General features: G+C 45.8%; 2 protein-coding genes across 3 annotated transcripts in view; one reads left to right on the forward strand and one right to left on the reverse strand.

The window, feature by feature from the left end:
• Window positions 1-25561, forward strand: LOC117503529 (gap junction alpha-10 protein-like). The gene is made up of 2 exons (XM_034162790.1): window positions 1-1305; window positions 24923-25561. The coding sequence occupies exons 1-2, from the start codon at window positions 1-3 to the stop codon at window positions 25559-25561; spliced, it is 1944 nt and encodes a 647-aa protein (XP_034018681.1).
• Window positions 16470-26945, reverse strand: part of bach2b (BTB and CNC homology 1, basic leucine zipper transcription factor 2b) — a 134358-nt gene continuing 123882 nt past the window's right edge. Inside the window, exons 5-7 of one of the 2 annotated variants that reach the window (XR_004558393.1) lie at window positions 25533-26337; window positions 18073-24952; window positions 16470-17991 (exon numbers count right to left, since the gene is read on the reverse strand). Coding sequence is in view for 1 of the 2 variants with exons in the window: in XM_034161840.1 (XP_034017731.1) it covers window positions 25831-26337 (507 nt within the window). In the remaining variant the exon portion in view is untranslated. Of the gene's footprint in view, window positions 17992-18072; window positions 24953-25492; window positions 26338-26945 lie in introns of those variants that run through there. The other variant, XM_034161840.1, reaches the window with a different exon arrangement.

The raw sequence follows: 26945 nt of genomic DNA on the forward strand, positions 1-26945 counted from the left end.
ATGGGTGACTGGAATTTGTTGGGGAGTGTTTTGGAAGAGGTCCACATCCATTCGACCATGGTTGGGAAGATCTGGCTCACCATCCTCTTCGTGTTCCGGATGCTGGTTCTGGGCGTGGCCGCTGAGGACGTGTGGGATGATGAGCAAAGTGAGTTTGTGTGTAACACAGAGCAGCCGGGCTGTAAGAACGTCTGCTACGACCACGTCTTCCCCATCTCGCTCATCCGCTACTGGGTCCTCCAGATCATCTTTGTGTCGTCTCCGTCTCTGGTCTACATGGGACACGCCTTGTACCGTTTGAGGAGTCTGGACAAGGAGAGGCACCGGAAGAAAGCGTGTCTGAAGTCGGAGCTGGAGGGGACAGACATCGAGCTGGAGCAGCACAGGAGGATTGAGCGGGAGCTGAAAAAACTCGAGGAACAGAAGAAGGTGAGGAAAGCTCCTCTGAGAGGGTCGCTGCTGCGCACGTACATTTTCCACATCCTGACCAGGTCTGTGGTAGAGGTGGGCTTCATTGTGGGTCAGTGCGCTCTGTATGGCTTTGAACTGTCCCCCCTGTACAAATGTCAAAGGTCACCTTGCCCCAACAGCGTCGATTGTTTTGTGTCCCGACCAACAGAAAAGAACATTTTCATGGTTTTCATGCTGGTCATCGCAGGAGTTTCTTTATTCCTCAACCTGCTGGAGATCTTCCACCTGGGGCTTAAGAAGATCCGGCAGACTTTGTTTGGGGACAGATATGTGGACAATGACAGTGTGTGCAGGTGGAAGGACTCTGTGGTGCAGCCGGTCTGTGCGCTGTGTAATTCCTCACCACACAGGGTGATCCGGCTCTCACAGACTGCCGTGTCTGACCAGGAGGGACATGCCCCCTCCAACATCCCACCCAGGTGGGACAAAGTCCAAATTCTCCAGCAGCTGGAGGAGGCAGAGCAGGGCCACACTCTGGATGAGAGCAAGAACTCCTACAGCAGCAATGAGGTGAATGAACCTCATGGCGCCAACCCATATGAAGGGTCACAGTCTCGACCCTCACTGGTGGCGAGCCACGTGGAGATCCCGCCAGACCTGCACAATCTGCAGAGGAAGCAGCGCCGAATGAGCGACTCTCCTGAGAGTGAGCCCTATCCCACAGCCAGGAAGATCAGCTTTTTGTCCAGAGGAATATCAGAGGGCAAGCTGGAGATGTCGTCTGACAGCGGTGACGCTCAGAGCGCAGCAGACAGCGAGGCGCCACGCCCAACCCAAACAGAGAGTCCGGTGATGACATCACCGCCTCCAGCCAGTGGCAGGAAGATGAGCATGGTGAGATATTCCGCAAAGACGGTGAGACGTTCCACTCATGCTGGTACAAACCCTCAAGACCACCATCCTCACCAAATCAGAGGGGTCGCTGTCTGGTCAGAGGAATAACACTGTTTTAATCAGCATGAAGAAAAAAACACACTGCATGAAAAACATTAAAACATTTATTTATATTTCCTTTTTACAAAACCAAAAAACATTCTTTTTCCCATTCTTTTTTATTTATTTAAAATAAATAAATTATAAAACACACACAATTAGGTCCGACAGTTTTCAAGGATCCAACATAATAAACGAATGGTTGCCACACTTTTAGGAACCCCCCACCCCACCCCCCCATGACAAAACTTGATGTTTCAGCTTTTAAGAAAAAGATGAGATCTTTCAACCATAAAGAAATGGATGGGGGATGTGGAGCTTTCCAAGATAATTTCAAAATAATATTCTGCAATGTGCTAAGAATGAGGTAAAGGCAATTACATCCATCTGCAATTTAGTAAGGGACACAGTGGGGACTCAAGGAACAAGTGGACAAGACTCCAGCCTGACACCAAGAATGTGAGAGATAACATCAAAATATGAAATCCAATATGATTGAAGTTTGGGGCAAAGAAATAAAAACATATGACTTAAATCACAGGGAGAAAAGCTACATCTATCATACAGATCAGACACATCGGGATAAATTTCAATAATTTGGATTTTTATAAGTGCAGCCTGTGTACTACTTTAAATTTAACAAGGAAAAGTCTTTCACAAGATGATGGCATATGAATTCTGCCTACAGCATTATCCCAGAAACCTTCCCCGAGCTCCAGACCCAACTCTTGAGGTCCTCCCAAAGATGTTTAGGGGGCTGAGAGGGGAACGCCAGAAAAATAGCAGATGCACAATGTCTAATTTGAAAAATAAAATGAAATAAATGAGAAGAGGGCAGGCCATATCAGAAGACATATCAGTAAAATTAGTGACAAAGTGACAAAGTTTTTTATTCGGCACACAAAATATTCAAATAGAAAAAAATGAACAATTCCACAAACAAACACAGACAAAACTAGTGAGTCCGAAAGTCACAGAAACGTTTAATGCCCTTCTTACCCCAGAGATGAAATGCAGTGTCTAAGAAGGAAGGAGGAATGAGGCATGGACTTTTGGGGATGCTCCTTTTATACCCAGTCATGAGTGTCCTCAGTTCCCAAACGCTTATTGAGTGTTGTTAGAAGGAAAGGTGATGTAACAGTGGGAAACATACCACTGTCCCAGCTTTTTAGAAACGTGTTTGTTGGGAAAGTGTAGGTACACGGACCCACAACAGGGGGCGCAAATGAACGGACAATGGAGGAAGTCAAATAACACTTTTACTGTTGTGAATGGGCACAACAAACACAACAGATTACAACAATAGACAAGTCAAATCACAGAAGGTGTCGTGTGGGCAGGCTCGAAGATAGGAGACGTCTGTCCAAAGCAGAACCGGAACCACACGATTTCCTCCGCCACCAGACCCCGGGAATACTGGAGCCGCCAAGTCCCGAACTCCCAGGTGGCCACTGCCTCCGCGTGTCGGACCTGGTACTGCTGGCGAGGAACAAAAAAAAAACAATTAAATGTGGGCGCGTTTACACCCAGCAATCCACACGGCAGGAAAACTACCTCCACCTCTCGTTGGAAAGAGTCTGCTATATAATGCACAAAAGTCACAAAAGGTTACTGAAAAGATCTCACGGTCAGCTGAGAACGTTACCTTCCAGGTAGAACGATATCTCGGCAAAGAGGTGGAGACGTGGTCCTGCTGATGTACCCCTGCTGATCAGGTGATTGGTAACAGCTGTTGCAGGTGATGCGTGACAGCTGTCACCCTGGCTGCTCCTGTGAGGCGGCTGCGCCCTCTGGTGCCTGGAGCCCGCACTCCAGACAGGGCGCCCTCTGGTGGTGGGCCAGCAGTACCTCCTCTTCTGGCGGCCCACACAACAGTGTTGCAGGCATCGATTTCAAAATGAGCAAATATTTGCACAAAACCAATAAATTTTACCAGTTTGAACATAAAATATCTTGTCTTTGTGGTGTATTCAATTGAATATAGGTTGAAGAGGATCTGAAAATCACTGTATTCTGTATTTACATTTTACACAACGTCCCAACTTCATTGGAACTGGGGTTGTACCTCCAACCAAGGGTTTATGGACACTTTGTAGTCACCACATATCCTGACACAGTTATGCACTTTTGGTATGTTTACAGTGGGTGTGGCCCCTCACTATAACGAATGGCTGTGATAACACCCTTCTGTTTCCATTTTGGTTAAATGGGCTTCCACTGCATGATTTAGTGCATAAGGCACAGGGCGAGGTTTACAAAATTTGGGAATGGGCCCCGGTGCAACATGTAGTTTAGCTTTGATGCCTTTTACTTTTCCCAGGCCCAGTTGGAACACCTCTGGATAACTCCCACAAAGCTCTTCTACACTCTCTGGTGCCACTCGGTTTACACAAGACCAATCTTTTAATCCAGTCTCTTTTCATTAAGGCTGGATCATTTCCTTTTACCACAAATAAGGTTAGCGTATGACTGTTTCACTTACATTTTACCACCACTTGGAGGTGCCCTTCATTCTCCAATACTTGTTTGCTGTAAGTTCTCAGATTGCCGCTGGAATGTACAGGTTTAACCTTTTTAAACCTGTGTTTGTACAGTGACTCAGTGACTCGGATATAACAGATATACGTCTGCCCCAGTATCAACCTCCATTTTCATTTGTTTACCATTTACCTGCACATACATACACATAATAAGGTTTAATCACACTACTTGTCTCTATTTCAAATAGTTCCAGACCCTTGTTTTTCATATTAGGGTCTGGCTTGGATGTGACTTTGAACATTTCAGATGAGTGAAGCTGAAGATCTCTGACCTCCTCTCGTGAAGTCGACCGTGGCATGTGGCGTATCATGTGATTCCTCCCGATCTGTCAGAGCATCAGACATTGCATTAGGTGTCTCACGTGCTTCATCCCAATTGTGATCATCACTCTGCTTCACTGTTGTCAAGTGATTGGTCCACTTGGGCTGTCTGGTGCCTTTCTTTTCCGGTCAGGAACGATCCGCCTCTTCTGGTCCTGCGCGGCACACCTTGGCGATGTGCCCTTTCTTGTTGCAGCTCTGGCACTCAGCCTCCTTAAAATGGCAGCCATCTGGCATGTGTCCTCTCCTGTCCCTTTTCACGTTCCGCTTTCTTGGGAACAGCTCTCTTGAAAACAGTGTTGGTTTTCAGGGACTTTTGGAACCACTGCTTTGCATTTTGCTTTGTGACTTTAGATTAGATTAGATAGAATTTATTAATCCCTTGGGAAGACTCCCTCAGTGAAACTGAGGTTTCAGCAGCATTGAAAAGCAGCACATAGGGTAAGAAGCACACAGAGTATCAAAGGCGAAAGTAAAAAAAAAAACAATTTGTAAATATAAATACCAGTCATACTGATCAATCCTGGTTTACTGGCTCCTACTGTCTCTCCTCCTGTCCTCTGTCTTCTGTTACTCCTCCTCCCCCTGAGTGAGGAGTTGTACAGTCTGATGGTCTGACGGACAAAGGAGTTTCTCAGTCTGTTGGTCCTGCACTTGGGAAGGAGCAGTCTGTGGCTGAAGAGGCTCCTCTGGTTGCTGATGATGGTGTGCAGAGGCTGACTGGCATCGTCCATAATGTCCAGCAGTTGGTCCAGTGTTCTCTGCCACCATCACCAGAGAGTCCAGACTTCGTGTGCCAGACCCATTTCATAAGCTCCCGTTAACATTTAGTCTTTTGTGTGGGCAGCATTCAACATTCGGTCCTGCAGCTCCTAGCTGTGAACACCACAAATGACTGTCTCTTAGTACATCGTCCAAAAATGCTTCAAATTTGCACATGAAGCCGGCTTTCGGGCATCAGAATTTTGGCTCTCTGTTGGGACTGTTTACACAGAGACTGCTACCTGCTGCTTTGGACTTGAATTAAGTCTTTTTCAAGACTTTTTTACTTTTTTTTTTTTACTTTTTTACTGTGCTCCAACGCCTAAGGAAGACCTCTAACGGTCAAAACATCGCGACGGAGCACTTTTATCAGCTAACTTTCATCAGCGTTGGCAAGCTAACTAGCTTTGGCAAGCTAACTAGCTTGCCAACGCTTTCGTTTTTATTTTTTTTTATTTTATTTATTTATTTATTTTTTTTTTCTCTTTTAGCACTGTTGTCGTGCGTTATCTGTGCTGCTCCACAGCGTGTTTAATTGATTTTTATTTTATTTTAGCACCGTTGTCGTGCGTTGCCTGTGCTGCTTCATGGCCTGTTTGGTGCCTTGATTGGGGCACTCCTTCTGCTGAATCACCTTTAAATTATTTACACATTATTCACTTTGAGTGTTTTTAGGAATCCGCTAGGTTGCATAGCTACTAGCTCTTAGCCGATTTAGCATGGCGGCTTCTCTTGTCTCTCCCGCACGTTTCTGCTCTGGGTGTGAAATGTTTAGTTATTCCTCGGCCTCCTTTAGCAGCAATGGTACTTGTAATAAGTGCAGCTTATTCGTAGCTTTGGAGGCCAGGCTGGCCGAATTGGAGACTCGGCTCCGCACCGTGGAAAATTCTACAGCTAGCCAGGCCCCTGTAGTCGGTGCGGACCAAGGTAGCTTAGCCGCCGTTACTTCCCCCCTGGCAGATCCGAGCAGCCGGGAAAGCAGGCTGACTGGGTGACTGTGAGGAGGAAGCGTAGCCCTAAACAGAAGCCCCGTGTACACCGTCAACCCGTTCACATCTCTAACCGTTTTTCCCCCCTCGACGATACACCCGCCGAGGATCAAACTCTGGTTATTGCCGACTCTGTTTTGCGAAATGTGAAGTTAGCGACACCAGCAACCATAGTCAATTGTCTTCCGGGGGCCAGAGCAGGCGACATCGAAGGAAATTTGAAACTGCTGGCTAAGGCTAAGCGTGAATTTGGTAAGATTGTAATTCACGTCGGCAGTAATGACACCCGGTTACGCCAATCGGAGGTCACTAAAATTAACATTAAATCGGTGTGTAACTTTGCAAAACAATATCGGACTCTGTAGTTTTCTCTGGGCCCCTCCCCAATCGGACCGGGAGTGACATGTTTAGCCGTATGTTCTCCTTGAATTGCTGGCTGTCTGAGTGGTGTCCAAAAAATGAGGTGGGCTTCATAGATAATTGGCAAAGCTTCTGGGGAAAACCTGGTCTTGTTAGGAGAGACGGCATCCATCCCACTTGGATGGAGCAGCTCTCATTTCTAGAAATCTGGCCAATTTTCTTGGATCCTCCAAACTGTGACTGTCCAGCGTTGGGACCAGGAGGCAGAGCTGTGGTCTTACACACCTCTCTGCAGCTTCCTCTCCCCCTGCATCCCCTCATTACCCATCCCGTAGAGACGGTGCCTGCTCCCAGACCACCAATAACCAGCAAAAATCTATTTTAAGCATAAAAATTCAAAAAGAAAAAATAATATAGCACCTTCAACTGCACCACAGACTAAAACAGTTAAATGTGGTCTATTAAACATTAGGTCTCTCTCTTCTAAGTCCCTGTTGGTAAATGATATAATAATGATCAACATATGATTTATTCTGCCTAACAGAAACCTGGTTACAGCAGGATGAATATGTTAGTTTAAATGAGTCAACACCCCCGAGTCACACTAACTGTCAGAATGCTCGTAGCACGGGACGGGGCGGAGGATTAGCAGCAATCTTCCATTCCAGCTTATTAATTAATCAAAAACCCAGGACAGAGCTTTAATTCAGTTGAAAGCTTGTCTCTTAGTCTTGTCCATCCAAATTGGAAGTCCCAAAAACCAGTTTTATTGTTATTATCTATCGTCCACCTGGTCGTTACTGTGAGTTTCTCTGTGAATTTTCAGACCTTTGTCTGACTTAGTGCTTAGCTCAGATAAGATAATTATAGTGGGCGATTTTAATATCCACACAGATGCTGAGAATGACAGCCTCAACACTGCATTTAATCTATTATTAGACTCTATTGGCTTTGCTCAAAATGTAAATGAGTCCACCCACCACTTTAATCATATCTTAGATCTTGTTCTGACTTATGGTATGGAAATAGAAGACTTAACAGTATTCCCTGAAAACTCCCTTCTGTCTGATCATTTTTTAATAACATTTACATTTACTCTGATGGACTACCCAGCAGTGGGGAATAAGTTTCATTACACTAGAAGTCTTTCAGAAAGCGCTGTAACTAGGTTTAAGGATATGATTCCTTCTTTATGTTCTCTAATGCCATATACCAACACAGTGCAGAGTAGCTACCTAAACTCTGTAAGGGAGTTAGAGTATCTCGTCAATAGTTTTACATCCTCTTTGAAGACAACTTTGGATGCTGTACCTCCTCTGAAAAAGAGAGCTTTAAATCAGAAGTGTCTGACTCCGTGGTATAACTCACAAACTCGTAGCTTAAAGCAGATAACCCGTAAGTTGGAGAGGAAATGGCGTCTCACTAACTTAGAAGATCTTCACTTAGCCTGGAAAAAGAGTTTGTTGCTCTATAAAAAAGCCCTCCGTAAAGCTAGGACATCTTTCTACTCATCACTAATTGAAGAAAATAAGAATAACCTCAGGTTTCTTTTCAGCACTGTAGCCAGGCTGACAAAAGTCAGAGCTCTATTGAGCTGAGTATTCCATTAACTTTAACTAGTAATGACTTCATGACTTTCTTTGCTAACAAAATTTGACTATTAGAGAAACAATTACTCATAACCATCCCAAAGATGTATCGTTATCTTTGGGTGCTTTCAGTGATGCCGGTATTTGGTTAGACTCTTTCTCTCCGGTTGTTCTGTCTGAGTTATTTTCATTGGTTGCTTCGTCCAAACCATCGGCATGTTTATTGGACCCCATTCCTGCCAGGCTGCTCAAGGAAGTCCTACCATTATTTAATGCTTCAATCTTAAATATGATCAATCTATCTTTGTTAGTTGGTTATGTACCACAGGCCTTTAAGGTGGCAGTAATTAAACCATTACTTAAAAAGCCATCACTTGACCCAGCTATCTTAGCTAATTATAGGCCAATCTCCAACCTTCCTTTTCTCTCAAAGATTCTTGAGAGGGTAGTTGTAAAACAGCTAACTGATCACCTGCAGAGGAATGGTCTATTTGAAGAGTTTCAGTCAGGTTTTAGAATTCATCATAGTACAGAAACAGCATTAGTGAAGGTTACAAATGATCTTCTTATGGCTTCGGACAGTGGACTTATGTCTGTGCTTGTTCTGTTGGACCTCAGTGCTGCTTTTGATACTGTTGACCATAAAATTTTATTACAGAGATTAGAGCATGTCATAGGTATTAAAGGCACTGCGCTGCGGTGGTTTGAATCATATTTGTCTAATAGATTACAGTTTGTTCATGTAAATGGGGAATCTTCTTCACAGACTAAAGTTAATTATGGAGTTCCACAAGGTTCTGTGCTAGGACCAATTTTATTCACTTTATACATGCTTCCCTTAGGCAGTATTATTAGACGGTATTGCTTAAATTTTCATTGTTACGCAGATGATACCCAGCTTTATCTATCCATGAAGCCAGAGGATACACACCAATTAGCTAAACTGCAGGATTGTCTTACAGACATAAAGACATGGATGACCTCTAATTTCCTGCTTTTAAACTCAGATAAAACTGAAGTTATTGTACTTGGCCCTACAAATCTTAGAAGCATGGTGTCTAACCAGATTGTTACTCTGGATGGCATTTCCCTGATCTCTAGTAATACTGTGAGAAATCTTGGAGTCATTTTTGATCAGGATATGTCATTCAAAGCGCATATTAAACAAATATGTAGGACTGCCTTTTTGCATTTACGCAATATCTCTAAAATCAGAAAGGTCTTGTCTCAGAGTGATGCTGAAAAACTAATTCATGCATTATTTCCTCTAGGCTGGACTATTGTAATTCATTATTATCAGGTTGTCCTAAAAGTTCCTAAAAAGCCTTCAGTTGGTTCAGAATGCTGCAGCTAGAGTACTGACGGGGACTAGCAGGAGAGAGCATATCTCACCCGTGTTGGCCTCTCTTCATTGGCTTCCTGTTAATTCTAGAATAGAATTTAAAATTCTTCTTACTTATAAGGTTTTGAATAATCAGGTCCCATCTTATCTTAGGGACCTCGTAGTACCATATTACCCCATTAGAGCGCTTCGTTCTCAGACTGCGGGCTTACTTGTAGTTCCTAGGGTTTGTAAGAGTAGAATGGGAGGCAGAGCCTTCAGCTTTCAGGCTCCTCTCCTGTGGAACCAGCTCCCAATTCAGATCAGGGAGACAGATACCCTCTCTACTTTTAAGATTAGGCTTAAAACTTTCCTTTTTGCTAAGGCTTATAGTTAGGGCTGGATCGGGTGACCCTGGACCATCCCTTGGTTATGCTGCTTTAGACGAAGATTGTGGGGGGGGTTCCCATGATGCACCGTTTCTTTCTCTTTTTGCTCCGTATGCATCACTCTGCATTTAATCATTAGTGATCGATCTCTGCCCCCCTTCACGGCATGTCTTTTTCCTGTTTTTTTCCCTCAGCCCCAACCAGTCTCAGCAGAAGACTGCCCCTCCCTGAGCCTGGTTCTGCTGGAGGTTTCTTCCTGTTAAAAGGGAGTTTTCCTTCCCACTGTTGCCAAGTGCTTGCTCATAGGGGGTCGTTTTGACCGTTGGGGTTTTTCATAATTATTGTATGGCCTTGCCTTGCAATATGGAGCGCCTTGGGGCAACTGTTTGTTGTGATTTGGCGCTATATAAGAAAAAAGTTGATTGAGTTGATTGATTGATTTCTGAGGCGTGCCATGAATTCAGTGATAGATTCATCTTCTCGTTGCCTTCAGGTGTTAAACATATCTTTCAGCAATAAATTTTGTTTTTGGCACAAAATGGGTGCACAGGAGATTTATTAAATTGGTCAACTTACATTTGGACGGCTTTACTGGAAAACACAAGTCCATAAGTAATGTTTTCCAGCGATGGTAAAAAAACACTGCTTTTGACTTTTCATCACCGTCTGTTTGCCACGAAGAATTTTCCAGATAGGCTTCACTTTCTTCTGTTTTATCAAAGTGGAAGTCTTCTCTGTTCCCGAACGTCGCCATTACACGTGCTCAGTTGTGTCAGAGAATAATACGTGCGCAACTGTACGTGTTAGTGTATGCAGAGAATCATACGTGTGTGTCTGTGCAGAGAATAATGTGTGTGTGTGCAACTGTACGTGTGTGTGCAGAGAATAATGTGTGTGTGTGTGCAACTGTACGTGTGTGAGTGCGTTCAGAGAATCATACGTGTCTGTGCAGAGAATAATATGTGTGTGTGTGTGCAACTGTACGTGTGTGTGCGTGTGTGCAGAGAATCATATGTGTGTGTGTGTGTGTGCGCAGAGAATAATACGTGTGTGTGTGTGTGCAGAGACTCATACGTGTGTGTGTGTGTGCGCGCAGAGAATAATACGTGTGTATGTGTGTGTGTGCAGACTCATACGTGTGTGTGTGTGCAGAGAATAATACGTGTGTGTGTGTGCGCAGAGAATAATACGTGTGTGTGTGTGTGTCTGTGCAGAGAATAATACGTGTGTGTGTGTCTGTGCAGAGAATAATACGTGTGTGTGAGTGCGTTCAGAGAATCATACGTGTGTCTGTGCAGAGAATATGTGTGTGTGTGCAACTGTACGTGTGTGTGTGTGTGTGCAGACTCATACGTGTGTGTGCAGAGAATCATACGTGTGTGTGTGTGTGCAGAGAATCATACGTGTGTGTGTGTGTGTGCAGAGACTCATACGTGTGTGTGTGTGCAGAGAATCATACGTGTGTGTGTGTGTGTGCAGAGAATAATACGTGTGTGTGTGTGTGCAGAGAATCATACGTGTGTGTGTGCAGAGAATCATACGTGTGTGTGTGTGTGTGTGCAGAGACTCATACGTGTGTGTGTGTGTGTGCAGAGACTCATACGTGTGTGTGTGTGCAGAGACTCATACGTGTGTGTTCTTGTGTCTTTCAGAGTTTGATCCTGGAGCTCTCTTCTATCATGAAAAAATAAAGTGATGATTTTCAGAAGGACCTCTGGATCTTCAGCTCTGTGAACTTGTTCTTCATGATTTTCTTCTCTTTTCCAGCGACAGATTCTATTTATTTGAAGCTACAGTGTTACTTGCAGTGTTGCCACAGTTACTTTGAAAAAGTAATCCAATTACTGATTACTCCTTGAAAAAGTAACTTAGTTACTTTACTGATTACTCAATTGTATAACTAAATTAGATTACTAGTTACTTTTTTAGTTACTTTTCCCAGCTGCCGACAACAACCCATGTCAACATGACAATGATACCTGTTTTGCCAAAACTTACTTTATAGTCACCCTTTCTTGACTTCAATGAAAATAAATACTTGTTTTATAAAAAGTAAAATAAAGACCTCTTTCTTGACCTCATATTTAACTGTTGACAGCACTGTAACAGTAAAACTTGCAATTTCGAACCTACATTGTTTATAAATGTAACTATTAAATTCATTCTAGCATTTTTCTAACATTTAAATTCTCTCTAAATATTTTACTTGTCGAAATTAATATTATTTTAAGTAGTATTAGTAGTTGTAGTAAAAAAACGGCTTCAAAACTGGACCTTTAATCTAGGGGTGTTGTGGGGGGGCACATCCCTGCCCCACGCCCCCATTCCATCTGGATTCGCCCCTGCTTTGGCGTTTGAGCACAAAGAATGAATAACATTTATTTATGCAGAAAACGTGACCAGATTTACAGGTAAGAAAGTTTTATTGTGTTTTCACATCATGTGGTCCTCAGAAAGAGAGTTTAGGTGCATTTGAGTGGAAAATAGTGTTAGTTGTTGACGCGTCGCAGAGGATCAGCTGTTTTTAACGAGCAGATACAGAGCGGCTCAGCTCAGAATTCTAAATAAAGGAGAAAAATAAAGTATAAAAATGTCTTTGTAAAGCTCAGTGCAGGTGTGCTGATCACCGTGCTTTAAGAGGTGAGGACGAGTCGAGCAGCTGCAAAAAACCGCGGATGAAAAGCTCACAGCTCACTTAAAGTGGGCAGTTCAGTCGAACCCCGACCTCCTGCCCACAGACCAAGTTTAACGCTGCTATCGACCCACAATGAAAAATAATAGTAACGCACAGTGACATGGAGAAGTAACTTTAATCTGATTACTGATTTGGAAAGATTAACGCGTTAGATTACTCGTTACTAAAAAAAAGTGGTCAGATTAGAGTAACACGTTACCGGCATCACTGGTTACTTGCTGATGTGAGTTCTGCGTAGTTTTGGGTTGTGACCTGAATCAGAAGCAGGTTTGACTCCTTAAGTCCAGAACAGAGCTTGTTGTCAAAGTACTTAATGGACCAGGATTATAATTCTAAGGATTTTGATTCTGTGTTTTCACGAGGAGCTAAACGGTGTTTTAAATGTGGTTTTCAGGTTGGATGGGGTCGACTGACGCACGCTGTCATCATGACATAAGGTCAGATTAGTTTAGTGTTTTATCTTCTTTTTATCTCGGTTGTAAAATCAGCAGCGACGCTTGTCTCCACATGGGGAATCCTGGCCTTTGTGGTGACCTTGTGACCTCTGGCAAAATGTATTCAAGTTAAAAAAGAAAGCTGGAAATTCAAGCAGCGTCTCCTCAATGCTGCAAACAAAGGTGAAAATAATAATCTAATAACTAATCAAACATTAATTGAGCACGTTTGTGACGTTCTCATTTCATTTGGTTTGATGTTATTGAGGAGCACTTCATTTGCATGTTTCCCCGTTTACCCTCGTTAACCTGCTCAACTCCCAAACAGAAGGTTCTGGTACTGGCCCGCCTGCCCGCCGTTCTCTTTGTACATCTGGAGCTGCATCTGCTGCAAAATAATGATGTTAAAATTCTTTGAAATATACGTATTGATCACGGATCGTCTTCTCGTGGCCTCTCCTCAGGCTGAGGTCGTATCAGTGTCAACAGGGAATTTTGGACTGAAAATATTATGTTGTTTTTAAAGACAGCTGATGATCTGAAATTATTTAACAATTTAAAGTGTCCTTGAAGGAAACATTAATAGGAACAAGTACATTTAATGTACAGAAGTTCAATTTGTCTGAAGAAGATTACTGCTGTTTCTAAAGTGGACTTTAAATGAATGTGAGAAGATCCTGGAAATGTGACTTTATGACTCATCTTCCACTTTTTTTTTTAAACCTCAGCAGTACTACAAAGGAGAAATCATTTTAATTTCTCTTCATGTCATAGAACTTTCTAGGCTTTGGAAAAGCTCAGACATGAACTCTGTAAAATCTAGTGAGTGAATAGATGGACAAGTCCACTCCCAACATAATGAGGAAAAATGGATTAAAACTCATTAAACTTTGATGCACCAGATTAATCTAAAAAGCAACTTTGTTTTGTCTCTGTAATATCTCATAGACGTGTCTGCCACCTGCTGGATGGTTAGCAGATGCTGGACTGATGATGGATTAGGAGCAGGTGTGGCTGTCACTGAGACAGATAGATCATTTCATTTTTATTTTATTTTCTGCTTGTTTCACAGCAGTTACAAACTAAAATAACACTTACAAATCCACATGACTCTGAAACTGAAGCCCGTGCTTCTTCCTTCTCTGTTTCTCTCAATGTGTGTGGTTGAAATTACATGTAGTTTGACCTGAGTGTGTCAGTTTCTTTTATTTCCAAAGCCTCTGTCTTGTGGCCCACAAAGCTTCGGTCTTGTGGCCCACAAAGTCTCAGTCTGGTGGCCCTCACAGCCTCGGTCTTGTGGCCCACAAAGCCTCAGTCTTGTGGCCCTCACAGCCTCGGTCTTGTGGCCCACAAAGCCTCGGTCTTGTGGCCCACAAAGCTTCGGTCTTGTGGCCCACAAAGCCTCAGTCTGGTGGCCCTCACAGCCTCGGTCTTGTGGCCCACAAAGCCTCAGTCTGGTGGCCCTCACAGCCTCGGTCTTGTGGCCCACAAAGTCTCAGTCTGGTGGCCCTCACAGCCTCGGTCTTGTGGCCCTCACAGCCTCGGTCTTGTGGCCCACAAAGCCTCGGTCTTGTGGCCCACAAAGCCTCGGTCTTGTGGCCCACAAAGCTTCGGTCTTGTGGCCCACAAAGCCTCAGTCTGGTGGCCCTCACAGCCTCGGTCTTGTGGCCCACAAAGCCTCAGTCTGGTGGCCCTCACAGCCTCGGTCTTGTGGCCCACAAAGCCTCAGTCTGGTGGCCCTCACAGCCTCGGTCTTGTGGCCCACAAAGTCTCAGTCTGGTGGCCCTCACAGCCTCGGTCTTGTGGCCCTCACAGCCTCGGTCTTGTGGCCCACAAAGCCTCGGTCTTGTGGCCCACAAAGCCTCAGTCTGGTGGCCCTCACAGCCTCGGTCTTGTGGCCCACAAAGCCTCAGTCTGGTGGCCCTCACAGCCTCGGTCTTGTGGCCCACAAAGCCTCAGTCTGGTGGCCCTCACAGCCTCGGTCTTGTGGCCCACAAAGTCTCAGTCTGGTGGCCCTCACAGCCTCGGTCTTGTGGCCCACAAAGCCTCAGTCTGGTAGCCCTCACAGCCTCGGTCTTGTGGCCCTCACAGCCTCGGTCTTGTGGCCCACAAAGCCTCGGTCTTGTGGCCCACAAAGCTTCGGTCTTGTGGCCCACAAAGCTTCGGTCTTGTGGCCCACAAAGCCTCAGTCTGGTAGCCCTCACAGCCTCGGTCTTGTGGCCCACAAAGCTTCGGTCTTGTGGCCCACAAAGCCTCAGTCTGGTAGCCCTCACAGCCTCGGTCTTGTGGCCCACAAAGCCTCAGTCTGGTGGCCCTCACAGCCTCGGTCTTGTGGCCCACAAAGCTTCAGTCTGGTAGCCCTCACAGCCTCGGTCTTGTGGCCCACAAAGCCTCAGTCTGGTAGCCCTCACAGCCTCGGTCTTGTGGCCCACAAAGCCTCAGTCTGGTAGCCCTCACAGCCTCGGTCTTGTGGGCCTCACAGCCTCGGTCTTGTGGCCCACAAAGCCTCAGTCTGGTAGCCCTCACAGCCTCGGTCTTGTGGGCCTCACAGCCTCGGTCTTGTGGCCCACAAAGCTTCGGTCTTGTGGCCCACAAAGCTTCGGTCTTGTGGCCCACAAAGCCTCGGTCTGGTAGCCCTCACAGCCTCGGTCTTGTGGCCCACAAAGCCTCGGTCTTGTGGCCCACAAAGCCTCAGTCTGGTAGCCCTCACAGCCTCGGTCTTGTGGCCCACAAAGCCTCGGTCTGGTAGCCCTCACAGCCTCGGTCTTGTGGCCCACAAAGCCTTGGTCTTGTGGCCCACAAAGCCTCAGTCTGGTGGCCCTCACAGCCTCGGTCTTGTGGCCCACAAAGCCTCAGTCTGGTAGCCCTCACAGCCTCGGTCTTGTGGGCCTCACAGCCTCGGTCGTGTGGCCCACAAAGCTTCGGTCTTGTGGCCCACAAAGCCTCGGTCTGGTAGCCCTCACAGCCTCGGTCTTGTGGCCCACAAAGCCTTGGTCTTGTGGCCCACAAAGCCTCAGTCTGGTGGCCCTCACAGCCTCGGTCTTGTGGCCCACAAAGCTTCGGTCTGCTAGGTACTGTTCCATAAGCAGTAAAAAAAATGGTACCGGCAAACACTACTTTTCAGACTCATGAGCCGTCTCTCCCCCCGGCCCTGCCCTCAAAATAAAAGAAAAATCACCATTTGGGGGCGCTGTTTAGTTGTTGGCACGGGTTTGTCTTTGATGGACACGACTTCACGTCTGCTGTGTCAGATGTCAATATTTACATTCCTTGTTTTCTTTCTTTGTATTTTTCTGAAACGTATCAAAGGTGAAGTAAGTATAATAGTGTGAACATGTGCTATAATCTGCTGTTACGGGTTTATGTCTGTGTTTCTGGATTCAATCTATAGTACTATGAAGTTCAAGCACAATCTACAGTGTACTTTGTCAAAGTTGCTCTTCTTGCCTATGTTACCAACATTAAAGTCTTCATGGTGAACATCTGTATATGTCCAGGTTTTTGTAGGTTTTGGTTCATCTGGCTCTGCCTTTGGACATCGGTAGCCCCTCCCCCTGCAGGCTCCACGGGACCAGCTGGAGATGAGGCACGTTTCCACCTGGATGACTTCCAAAAAAACAAACCAACAGACAAAAACCTGTGCAAACATGGCCTCAAACACATAGCATGATATGCATGTTTCTTTATTTCATGAACAGAAATGGTGTCTAGACAAAAAAAAAAAAAAAAAAAAAAAAAAAAAAAAACCAGCAACTGAAATGGCTGAAAATGCATTTTGCACAAATACCGTATTTACACTGGTTATTAAGTAGCTTTCATTAATTAGGGTCATGTAGGATTTAAAAATCATGAAGGTAAGAACTCTGTCGAGAATAAGCAAATACCAACTATTTCAAATGGACAATATTAACACAAAACAGTCATCTAGAAAAAAGAAAGAAAAACAACAACTGGAACTACAAGCTTCGGAGCTATTACATTAAAAATGATGCACCAAAAACCTACGAATACAATAATCATCTGTGTAAAAAGCATGTAGAAAAACACCTGATGCCGTTTGCTGATACAGTCATTGACCAGTTATGAGAGGTATGAAGGATTTCACAGGTAGATAAGTGTGAGAGAGTCTGCACTGGTGACGTGGGGATGGGGCCCGGGGCCCCTGCATACACTCGAACGTGAACTATGGCCTCTGCAAGTTCTAAGGCAAATATTGGAGGTGAACATCCCAAAGGGTGGATTAAAAACAATGTGACGAAACAAAACGCCAAGAACCAGTCTGATCAAAGCCCACGTGATGTCTGTAAACATTTTTCTCTTTGACTCCGCCTACTCGGTCCGCGCATTTCTCCGGGAATCCAGGGTTCCTTTTTTTCCCCGCAATAAAGTCGAACAATCTGAGAGAAAGGCATGTTTTGTTCTCATTCTTTCAGAAAAACCTTTGGAGTTGAAGAGCCAGTGTTTGTTTCAGAGAAGCAGCAACACAAAGGTCAAAGTTCACACACACAATAAAAGAACACTGCAGCTAAACTGTGAAAAGCCGACCAAAAGCACAGATTCATACGCAGCCATTAAAAACGCTTCTGAGATGATTCCTGTGCTGCAGGTGATTTCAAACTCTTTCATCAAATGATGTAAACTAGGGGTCATGACCCTGCTCCTGGAGGTCACCTGCACATTTTCCACAGCTGATGAGTCCCATCTGGTGTGCAGCTGACTTCACTAATTATGAGTGGGTGGAGCAGGGAGGTCAGGTGACCTCCAGGAGCCGGGTCGATGACCCCTGATGTAAACTGATCACCTTTGACAGAACCGAACACAAACAAAATCACTATTTCAGAGTATTTTTAAAATTCATATCAAGTTGAGGTTCAAATCATCCAGAATTCATCAGTTTATCCTGATTAGTGAAGATTTCAATCAGTGAAGCAAGAAACCAACATTCACATGAGGTCCAAATGGACAGACAGCGGGCAGACAGAACCCCCGTTACACATAGCAGTCTGACCCACAGTGGGTGAGATGAATAACCTGGCAACATCAGGTCACAGTTTTTGTCGAAATCAAAACAAAGTTCAAAAATAACAAGCAACCTGAAAACAGGAACATTTTACCCATGTGGTATGTGGGCGGAGTCTATGCAACATGCAACAGGATTGTTTTCCAGATCAAAGAGGGGCCACCCACCTGACTTGGGGTCAAACGGCCTGATTCAGGGGCCACACGTCTGCCTGAGAGTTAAAACTGTCCAATTCAGTGGACACCCACCTGACTCAGGGTCAAACTGCCCGATTCAGGGGCCACCCACCTGACTCAGGGTCAAACTGCCCAATTCAGGGGCCACCCACCTGACCGGGGGTCAAACGGCCCGATTCAGGGGCCACACGTCTGACTCAGGGTCAAACTGCCCAATTCAGGGGCCACCCACCTGACCCGGGGTCAAACGGCCCAATTCAGGGGCCACACGTCTGACTCAGGGTCAAACTGCCCAATTCAGGGGCCACCCACCTGACCGGGGGTCAAACGGCCCGATTCAGGGGCCACACGTCTGACTCAGGGTCAAACTGCCCAATTCAGGGACCACCCACCTGACCCGAGGTCAAACGGCCCGATTCAGGGGCCACACGTCTGACTCAGGGTCAAACTGCCCAATTCAGGGGCCACCCGCCTGACTCAGGGTCAAACTGCCCAATTCAGGGGCCACCCACCTGACCGGGGGTCAAACGGCCCGATTCAGGGGCCACACGTCTGACTCAGGGTCAAACTGCCCAATTCAGGGGCCACCCACCTGACCCGGGGTCAAACGGCCCGATTCAGGGGCCACACGTCTGACTCAGGGTCAAACTGCCCAATTCAGGGACCACCCACCTGACCCGGGGTCAAACGGCCCGATTCAGGGGCCACACGTCTGACTCAGGGTCAAACTGCCCAATTCAGGGGCCACCCACCTGACCCGAGGTCAAACGGCCCGATTCAGGGGCCACACGTCTGACTCAGGGTCAAACTTCCCAATTCAGGGACCACCCACCTGACCCGGACTCAAACGGCCCAATTCAGGGGCCACACGTCTGACTGAGGGTCAAACTGCCCAATTCAGGGGCCACCCACCTGATGCGGGGTCAAATGGCCCGATTCAGGGGCCACACGTCTGACTCAGGATCAAACTGCCCAATTCAGGGGCCACCCACCTGACCTGGGGTCAAACGGCCCGATTCAGGGGCCACACGTCTGACTCAGGGTCAAACTGCCCAATTCAGGGGCCACCCACCTGACCTGGGGTCAAACGGCCCGATTCAGGGGCCACCCACCTGACTCGGGGTCAAACTTCCCGATTCAGGGGCCACCCACCTGACTCGGGGTCAAACTGCCCAATTCAGGGGCCACCCACCTGACCCGGGGTCACACGGCCCAATTCAGGGGCCACACGTCTGACTGAGGGTCAAACTGCCCAATTCAGGGGCCACCCATCTGACGCGGGGTCAAACAGCCCGATTCAGGGGCCACCCACCTGACTCGGGGTCAAACTTCCCGATTCAGGGGCCACCCGCCTGCAAGGTTACACACAGTATTCAAGACCAACAGGTGTTTGAATACAGTGTGAAAGAAGACATCAAGCTTGAGAAAACAGCACAAACCACTAAAAAGGAAAGACGTGGTTTTGATGCCACCTGTTTGCTACTTATAACAGTCTGTAGTCACCATGAGCCAGGGTGACAAAATGTTTGATACGCCATTTTGGTCACCGATCAATAGGGACTTCAAAAAAGGATGCTGGATGTCCAGGGTGGCCAAGGACAAGACATGGACCAAGTATGGACCAGGACATTTAAAAATGATCCAGTCATACTGAAAACAATAGCACATTATTTGTCTGATCACAGAGATTCCAAAAAGGTAGTTTGGACCATCTGACTGTAAGTTCAGGAGTTTGGGGGTAAAAACAGCAAGAATGGTGACAAAGGTCAATTTCAGTTTGTACAGGGGTCAAAGTTTAAAGTTGCTCCAATTTAGGTAAAAAAGTGGTGCAAATTATTGGTTGAGCTAATAGGATTAATAAATGGAATAGTTTTGACTGTGTTGAGTGTTTGGTTACGGTCAAATAAGGTTGATGCCCGTTGGATTCTATGACGTGACATATGTTACCCTGTAACTTGGTAAGTAAAACTAGTCCTTTTTAAAACTCTATTAACTCAACCAATAATCTAAACTAAACCCATAACCTGGCTCCAGCTCTGGGATGACTATCATACATAAATGTTCATGAGGGATATGAACCCGGTCATTTGTGGGTGGTATGTTTGGTCCCTCGAGGTGGTTTGTGAGTGACACACCCACATTCAGGGCCTAGAAAACCACAAAACAATCACCGCCTCTGGACACCTGCAGGACAACAGGTCAGTCCTACACCGTTTGTGCAAACAGACCTTCCCACATCGGAAAGTATCAGCGTTAAGCCCGCCCACTCCGAGTGCTTACATCATGAATGAAGATGACCACAGACAGGCTTGTCATCTTTATGATCCATTTTTCTTTTTGGATGTCATGTTGAGCACAGGCCAAGAAGGAAAAACTCCCAACACCACTGCACCTGGACGATCAATACCTGCAGGGGCGAGGCCATCAAGCCACACCCCCCAGGTGATGTCACAGTATTAATGACCTGAAAAGAGCTGAAAGCTTCAGACTCTGCCCTAACAAAGACCTGAAGACTCCTGGGCGATTTGAACTTCTACCTGACACGTGTTTCAGACTGAAGAGCTGTTTCAAAGGTTTGGAGCCTGATGTTTCAAAAAGTCAACTTGATGGTCTCCGTGGTGTAAACCAGAATGGTCCAGATGGAGACGGTACGGTTTCTGAGGTCTGGACAAAAAGCTTTTTTGACTGAAGAGGACCCTGTTTCGTTACGTTGCCTCTTTTTCTACAAATCAAAGATCTGTTACATTGAGGTGAGAACATTCAGTGGTTCATTCTGCTCAGTTCATCATCAGGAGCTGCGATGAGGAAACATTTGCTACAACACATACTTCATGAAGTCACACAGACGGTTTCAACCGACCAGAAACGCTGAGCAGGAACGTGACCGAAGCAAATCGGAGGCGAGTAGGAGGTTTGGACAGTTTACATTTTGTGATTTGAAGTTGGCAGAACCTCCGTGTCAGTGAATACTGCTTCAAAATCCCCAAAAACAAACATGAGAAACACAAACCCAAGAACCCCAACTGCTCCCCCTGCAGGCCATGCTGCAGCCTGCACCTGTGTGTGTGTGTGTGTGTGTGTGCGCACGTGTACTACAAAATAAGAAACACTCCACAAATCCACGTGCTGGAGAGGTCATCGTTTAAACTACATCTAAAACTGACTTCATTAAGCGTCGGGGGTCGTGAAGGGTCATCTGTGATGTCATCAAACGTCAACTCCCCCAGATAAACATTTAGATATATTCACAGAAAGATTTCAAGATTTACAGCTCAGAATCATTTTAATGTGAGTCATATTACCCACAACCTCAAAGTACAGAACCACCAGAGGGCGCCATCTACTCCTGGGACATCAAAGGCTGAACCCATCAACACCCCCCCCCCACCCCCAAAATTCCCAGTTTTTAGGCCCAGGCAATAGCTGTGTTTAGACATGTGGCTGAAAATGACAAAGTGGGGGCGCTGTTGTGCACTCGAACTTTCCAGAAGGTGTGTCCCTTTAGAGAAGGAGAATAAAGCTTCACATTTCTTTTGTGATTATGACCCTCGATTGTTTCAAAGCCAGTGAAAAGGTTCATCTGGTTTTCGGAAACATTTGAAAGAAAAAGTGAACTTTCGAGGCAAAGAGAAGCTACCAAACTAACTAAGCTTATTGCTAAAAGCAGCATGCAGACAACATGTTCAAAGTAAACGCACAGTTCGGCCAAAAAACGTACGATCTTAGAAGATTGTTATTGTGATGACTCAAACACCTCAAATTCATTCTTAATTAGCTTATTCATTCCTAAACAAATGTCCAACGTAACACTCAAAACATTAGCTTCTTAACAGGTTCAGCTTCTTCTTTTTCATACACACATTTTTACCGGATGCAAACAAAACATTGTCCATAAGTGCCAATTTAAGTGCTCCAGTCTCTAAAGACTGTTGGTTAGGTGCTGAATGGTTCTGAGCACCAGGAACTGGAACCAATGGCTCAAATCAGGGCCACCTGCTTAAAAAAAATTTAAAAAAAAAAAATCCCCCTACACAAGAATTTAATTTTAGCTGAAATTAGTACAAACTCAATATTCAGATTAAAAAAAAAAAATCTAATAAAAAAAATTACTCTAAAACTTAGACCCCCAGAAATCCCATTTTAGTTGCAGAGCTCTAAACTCAAAATTCTGATTAAAAAACAACAATACCAAAACAAAACAAAAAACAAATCAGAATTCTGACACACGGAATTCTGATTTATTTAATTTTTTTCAATTCCAGTCTCTTTTTTCCAAATTTTAAACTCAGAATTAGGACTATCTAACAATATTGTGACTCTTTTGACAGAATTTCAACTTTTTCTGCAGAATTCTTTGTTCTCAAAATTTGAAGATTTTGTAATTATAGCTCTGACTTTTAATTCAGAATTCCAAAAACATTTTTCTTGTGGCCCATCACATTCCAGATGAAACAAAGTACCAAAGAAATGAGACCATAAAATCTGTTTGTTTTTTAAAATTAGGCATGTTTTTCAGGCTCATTCTGTCAGCCTTGTTTTCTGCTCAAAGCAGCGCCGCTGGACAAATTCAAAGCTTGTCTGTGAGTGTTGACACAAAAGCCTCTGTGAATACTGATAAGTGATGTCATAAAAGAAAAAGGCAACAATATTTTCACATTTAAAGAGGAGTCAAAGGTGGAGAGGAGGGGCTTCAAACACGCCCCGTCTCAAATGTATCACTTTTATACATGTGGGGGGCTCAAATGTGATGTGGAAGTGTGCACAGTACAGTCGGGTCCAAAAATATTTGGACAATGAATTTTACAAGCTCAGAAAGAACAAAAAAAAATTCAGTGTCCAAACACATGTGAGCAGAACTGCGTGTGTGTGTGCGTGAGTGAGTGAGTGAGTGAATGAGTGAGTGGAGCTGATTTCCTGAGTATAAGAAAACCCGCCGTGATGGCGAATAAGTCAGGCAGGACAGGAAACCGCAAAGCAAAGATTTTCCCTTCGATACGAACCCCGGTGAGAAGACGTCTGAGCCGCTACCTGTACACAAACCAGCGTGAGCGTCACTATATACACGTTACCTTCTGCCAAACAACAAGTCACCGATACGACATCCAAACACGATGGTATTGCTGACGAATGGGGGAAATGAAAAGATTTACAATTTTAACTGCCTGTGAAATTTTTTTCCTGCTTTCATTTCAGTGCTGAGGAAGGCAAAGGAGGAATGTTTACGGCCTGTACAAAAAATACAAACGCCACACGCTGAAGACATGTTTGCATATGAACATTTTACAGTCTGACTGCATCAGAACTTCCTCACAAACTGTGTTCTTGTTTCTCATGAAATCAGGTTGAACATTCAGAAGATTTTCCTGAGTTTGAAGTGCTGTGACAAAAAGGGCCACTGAGATCATCAAAGGACGAATAAAACCACAGAAGGTGACAAAGAAAAGCAGGACGAGACGAACCAGACGAGGAGAGCTGCTGTTCGTGCCCGCCGTGGTGTTTCAGCGCTCCTTTGACAAACGTCCCCTCGGGGGGACGAATCGCAGCACTGCAGCACCACTTTGGTCCCTGCAGCGACGTTCCACTCCACAGCTGAAGGTGGCGCTACGTTTTCCCCGTGCAAGTTTGTCTTTTGTACTTTGGTCTGAGCATGAAAACTAATCTGTTGCTGCACAGTTCTGGTTAGCATTAGCTTCTCCTCTCTTGTGAGCACAGTCTCCGCCCCCTCTGCACTCATTGGCTGCGCACACAAAGGTCACATGTTTTGGCTGCTCAGTTTCAGCACGTTTGAACTTTGGATGCGTTGTGCCTCTGCAGCGATGACACAATAACGGAGGAGATGCAGAAAATATATATTTTGGTGCAACATGCATCTGTTGCTTTAAATGGAAAGGAGCTGCTGGCCACGCCCACGCTCCACAGGGAGGGGGAGTGTTGGAATGGATGAACAAACTGTGTGGGCGTGTCCCACAGAACACAGACAGGCTCAGTGGGCGTGTCGCACATTAGTCATGGAGCTTAGACGCAGACGTCCGTGACATATGTCACAAAAGATTAAATTTAGCCTTTCAGGCACAAACTGTATTTATATCAGGGAAGTTAGTGGATTTAAGATGAAACGGACTGAAACTTTTTGAAGAGGCTAAAATGTTTTTACACAATATAAACTCCTTTAATAAATACATTTATTAAAGAACGACTTGGAGGGTTGAGATGCAAAACCCAGGAAGTCCAACACTGCACATTTTAATGACGTACACTCGTCTGCTGAGGTAACGATCAGCGTGAAAAATATCCAACTATTTGAAGCATTTTCATTTGATGGATGGAAATCTGTGAATTTTCTGGTGGATTTACATAAGCTGCATGTTTCTCCAGTTTAAACAATGGACTGACTGGTTTTTGTGCCTGAACCCGTCAAAGTGGCTCGAGGGATGCGATCCAACAGGTTTAAGACATTATTGAAAATGTTAAAATTATTGAAATTATTGAAAATTGAAATTACTGATTTTTTTCCCAGTGCCTCAAATGTGCAAACTTATTATTGAAAATCATATTTTAATTTATAAATCAAGAACATTAAGATGTTTGAACAGAATGTGTCTCGATGTTTGAACCTTGAAGGCAAACAAGGACGAGGAGCTTAAAAAAAACATCTAAATATGAAATTAAAATACTGTGGTAAAGCTGCTAACAGTCACTTGGAGTTGATGCGTTTGGGGACAAATTTTAAGAGAATTAAAAAAAACCTTTTTGAAGATGGGCCAAAAGACGGCACTCTAATCAGCCTATTTCTTATTAACGGGACAAAGTTGATATTCTGAGTAAAAATAATGATTGCTGTTGTTTGTAAGTGAAACTGACATCATTTCTTGTTTATCTGATTAAAGTTCTGTTTGTAAAAGGAATTCTGAAACACCAACAGGCAGGCGGAGCTGCAGAGTCCGACGAGGAGCTGCAGGGTCCGAGACGGAGCTGCAGGGTCCAAGACAGAGCTGCAGGGTCCGAGACGGAGCTGCAGGGTCCGACGAGGAGCTGCAGGGTCCGAGACGGAGCTGCAGGGTCCAAGACAGAGCTGCAGGGTCCGAGACGGAGCTGCAGGGTCCGACGAGGAGCTGCAGGGTCCGAGACGGAGCTGCAGGGTCCAAGACAGAGCTGCAGGGTCCGAGGAGGAGCTGCAGGGTCCGAGACGGAGCTGCAGGGTCCAAGACAGAGCTGCAGGGTCCGACAAGGAGCTGCAGGGTCCGAGACGGAGCTGCAGGGTCCGACGAGGAGCTGCAGGGTCCGAGACAGAGCTGCAGGGTCCGACGAGGAGCTGCAGGGTCTGAGACAGAGCTGCAGGGTCCGACGAGGAGCTGCAGGGTCCGACGAGGAGCTGCAGGGTCCGAGACGGAGCTGCAGGGTCCGAGACGGAGCTGCAGGGTCCGAGGAGGAGCTGCAGGGTCCGAGACGGAGCTGCAGGGTCCGAGACGGAGCTGCAGGGTCCGAGACGGAGCTGCTGGTTCCGACGAGGAGCTGCAGGGTCCGAGACGGACCGCGGTTGGGTTGTGAGGTTCACCATTAGTGTCTCCGGTGTGGAGGCTGCTGCCGGGCCAAGGTTAGCACCACTGGAAGGTTTGGTGAGAAGGTCTCACTGTGTTACCGTGACAACACCTGGAGAACAGTATTGCTGCTGTTAAGACAACTTTAGTGTCAAACATTAAAAAACAAGAAGACATAAATACAAAGAAAGCTTGTTTTCAGTGGACACTGGCAGAGGCTGAACTTCTCAACAACCCGAAGAACGGGTTCGTCACGAGAGCAAAATTAAATAAGAAAAAAACAGAACAAACACTACTTGGCGCCGTCCTTCCGCGGCTGCTCGTCAGTTGTACATTTGTCAGTCATTTCCTGGCAAAAGTCCACAGTCACCGTCTGGTTGGACTTTTCCACGCACAGTCCCGACTCGGCGTACAAGCTGGCCGCGTGGCTGTCCAGGTCTTTGACCGGCCCGTTCCTTATTGACAAAGCAGGCTCGCCCTCTGGGCGGCCGGGGGACCCGCGGGGGGCGGGTTCGGGCGTTGCTGTGCCTGAGTGGGCGGTGAGGTCGATGCTGGTGGTGGAGTGGCCCGGCAGCATGGCGCCGGCTTTAGGCTCGTGTGCGGTGGCGGCGGCGCTGCTGGCAGTGGAGTTGGCGGGCCGCAACACGGGGCAGTAGTGGTGTAAGGACTGGACCTGCTCCGGGCTCAGCTGGACGTCCCGGCACACCTCCTGGGACAGACAGGAGAAGTTCTCCCACAGCTCACCCATACACGCCTTCAGCTGGTTCCGCTCCGTCAGCAGCTTCTCCTTCTCACACACCTGCAGGCACACGTGTATACACACACAGACACACACGCACACACGCGTATACACACACACGCACACACACACACAAATGCACACACGCGTATACACGCACACACACACACACACAAATGCACACACGCGTATACACGCACACGCACACACGCGTATACACGCACACGCACACACGCGTATACACACACACGCACACACGCGTATACACACACACGCACACACACACACGTATTCAGAGTCTAACTTTGCACTCAGAACTTTCAGTATTTTCACTTTGTGATGTTTAAACCGGCTCTTTGATGATCAGCTGATCACATGTACACACACACACACACACCTGCTGATGAAGAACACAGTCACAGCGGGTCACACGGTATTTATAGGGTGTGCAGATGGTGTTAAGGTGAACAAAACTGAAGTGAAAATGAACAAATGAATGCTGACACATCAGTGCTTCTTTCATTTGATCTGAGTGCTGCATTCAGTTTCTGATCGATCAGTAGAGATATTTTCACAGTGATCTTTGAACTTTTCTCTGTCATTAGATTAAAACTGTCTGAGATATTACAAAATGAGGCTCTCGTAGTTTTCATCCCCGTTATTGATTC

This window comes from Thalassophryne amazonica, chromosome 21, assembly GCF_902500255.1.
Source record: "Thalassophryne amazonica chromosome 21, fThaAma1.1, whole genome shotgun sequence".
NCBI classification, from domain to species: Eukaryota; Metazoa; Chordata; class Actinopteri; order Batrachoidiformes; family Batrachoididae; genus Thalassophryne; species Thalassophryne amazonica.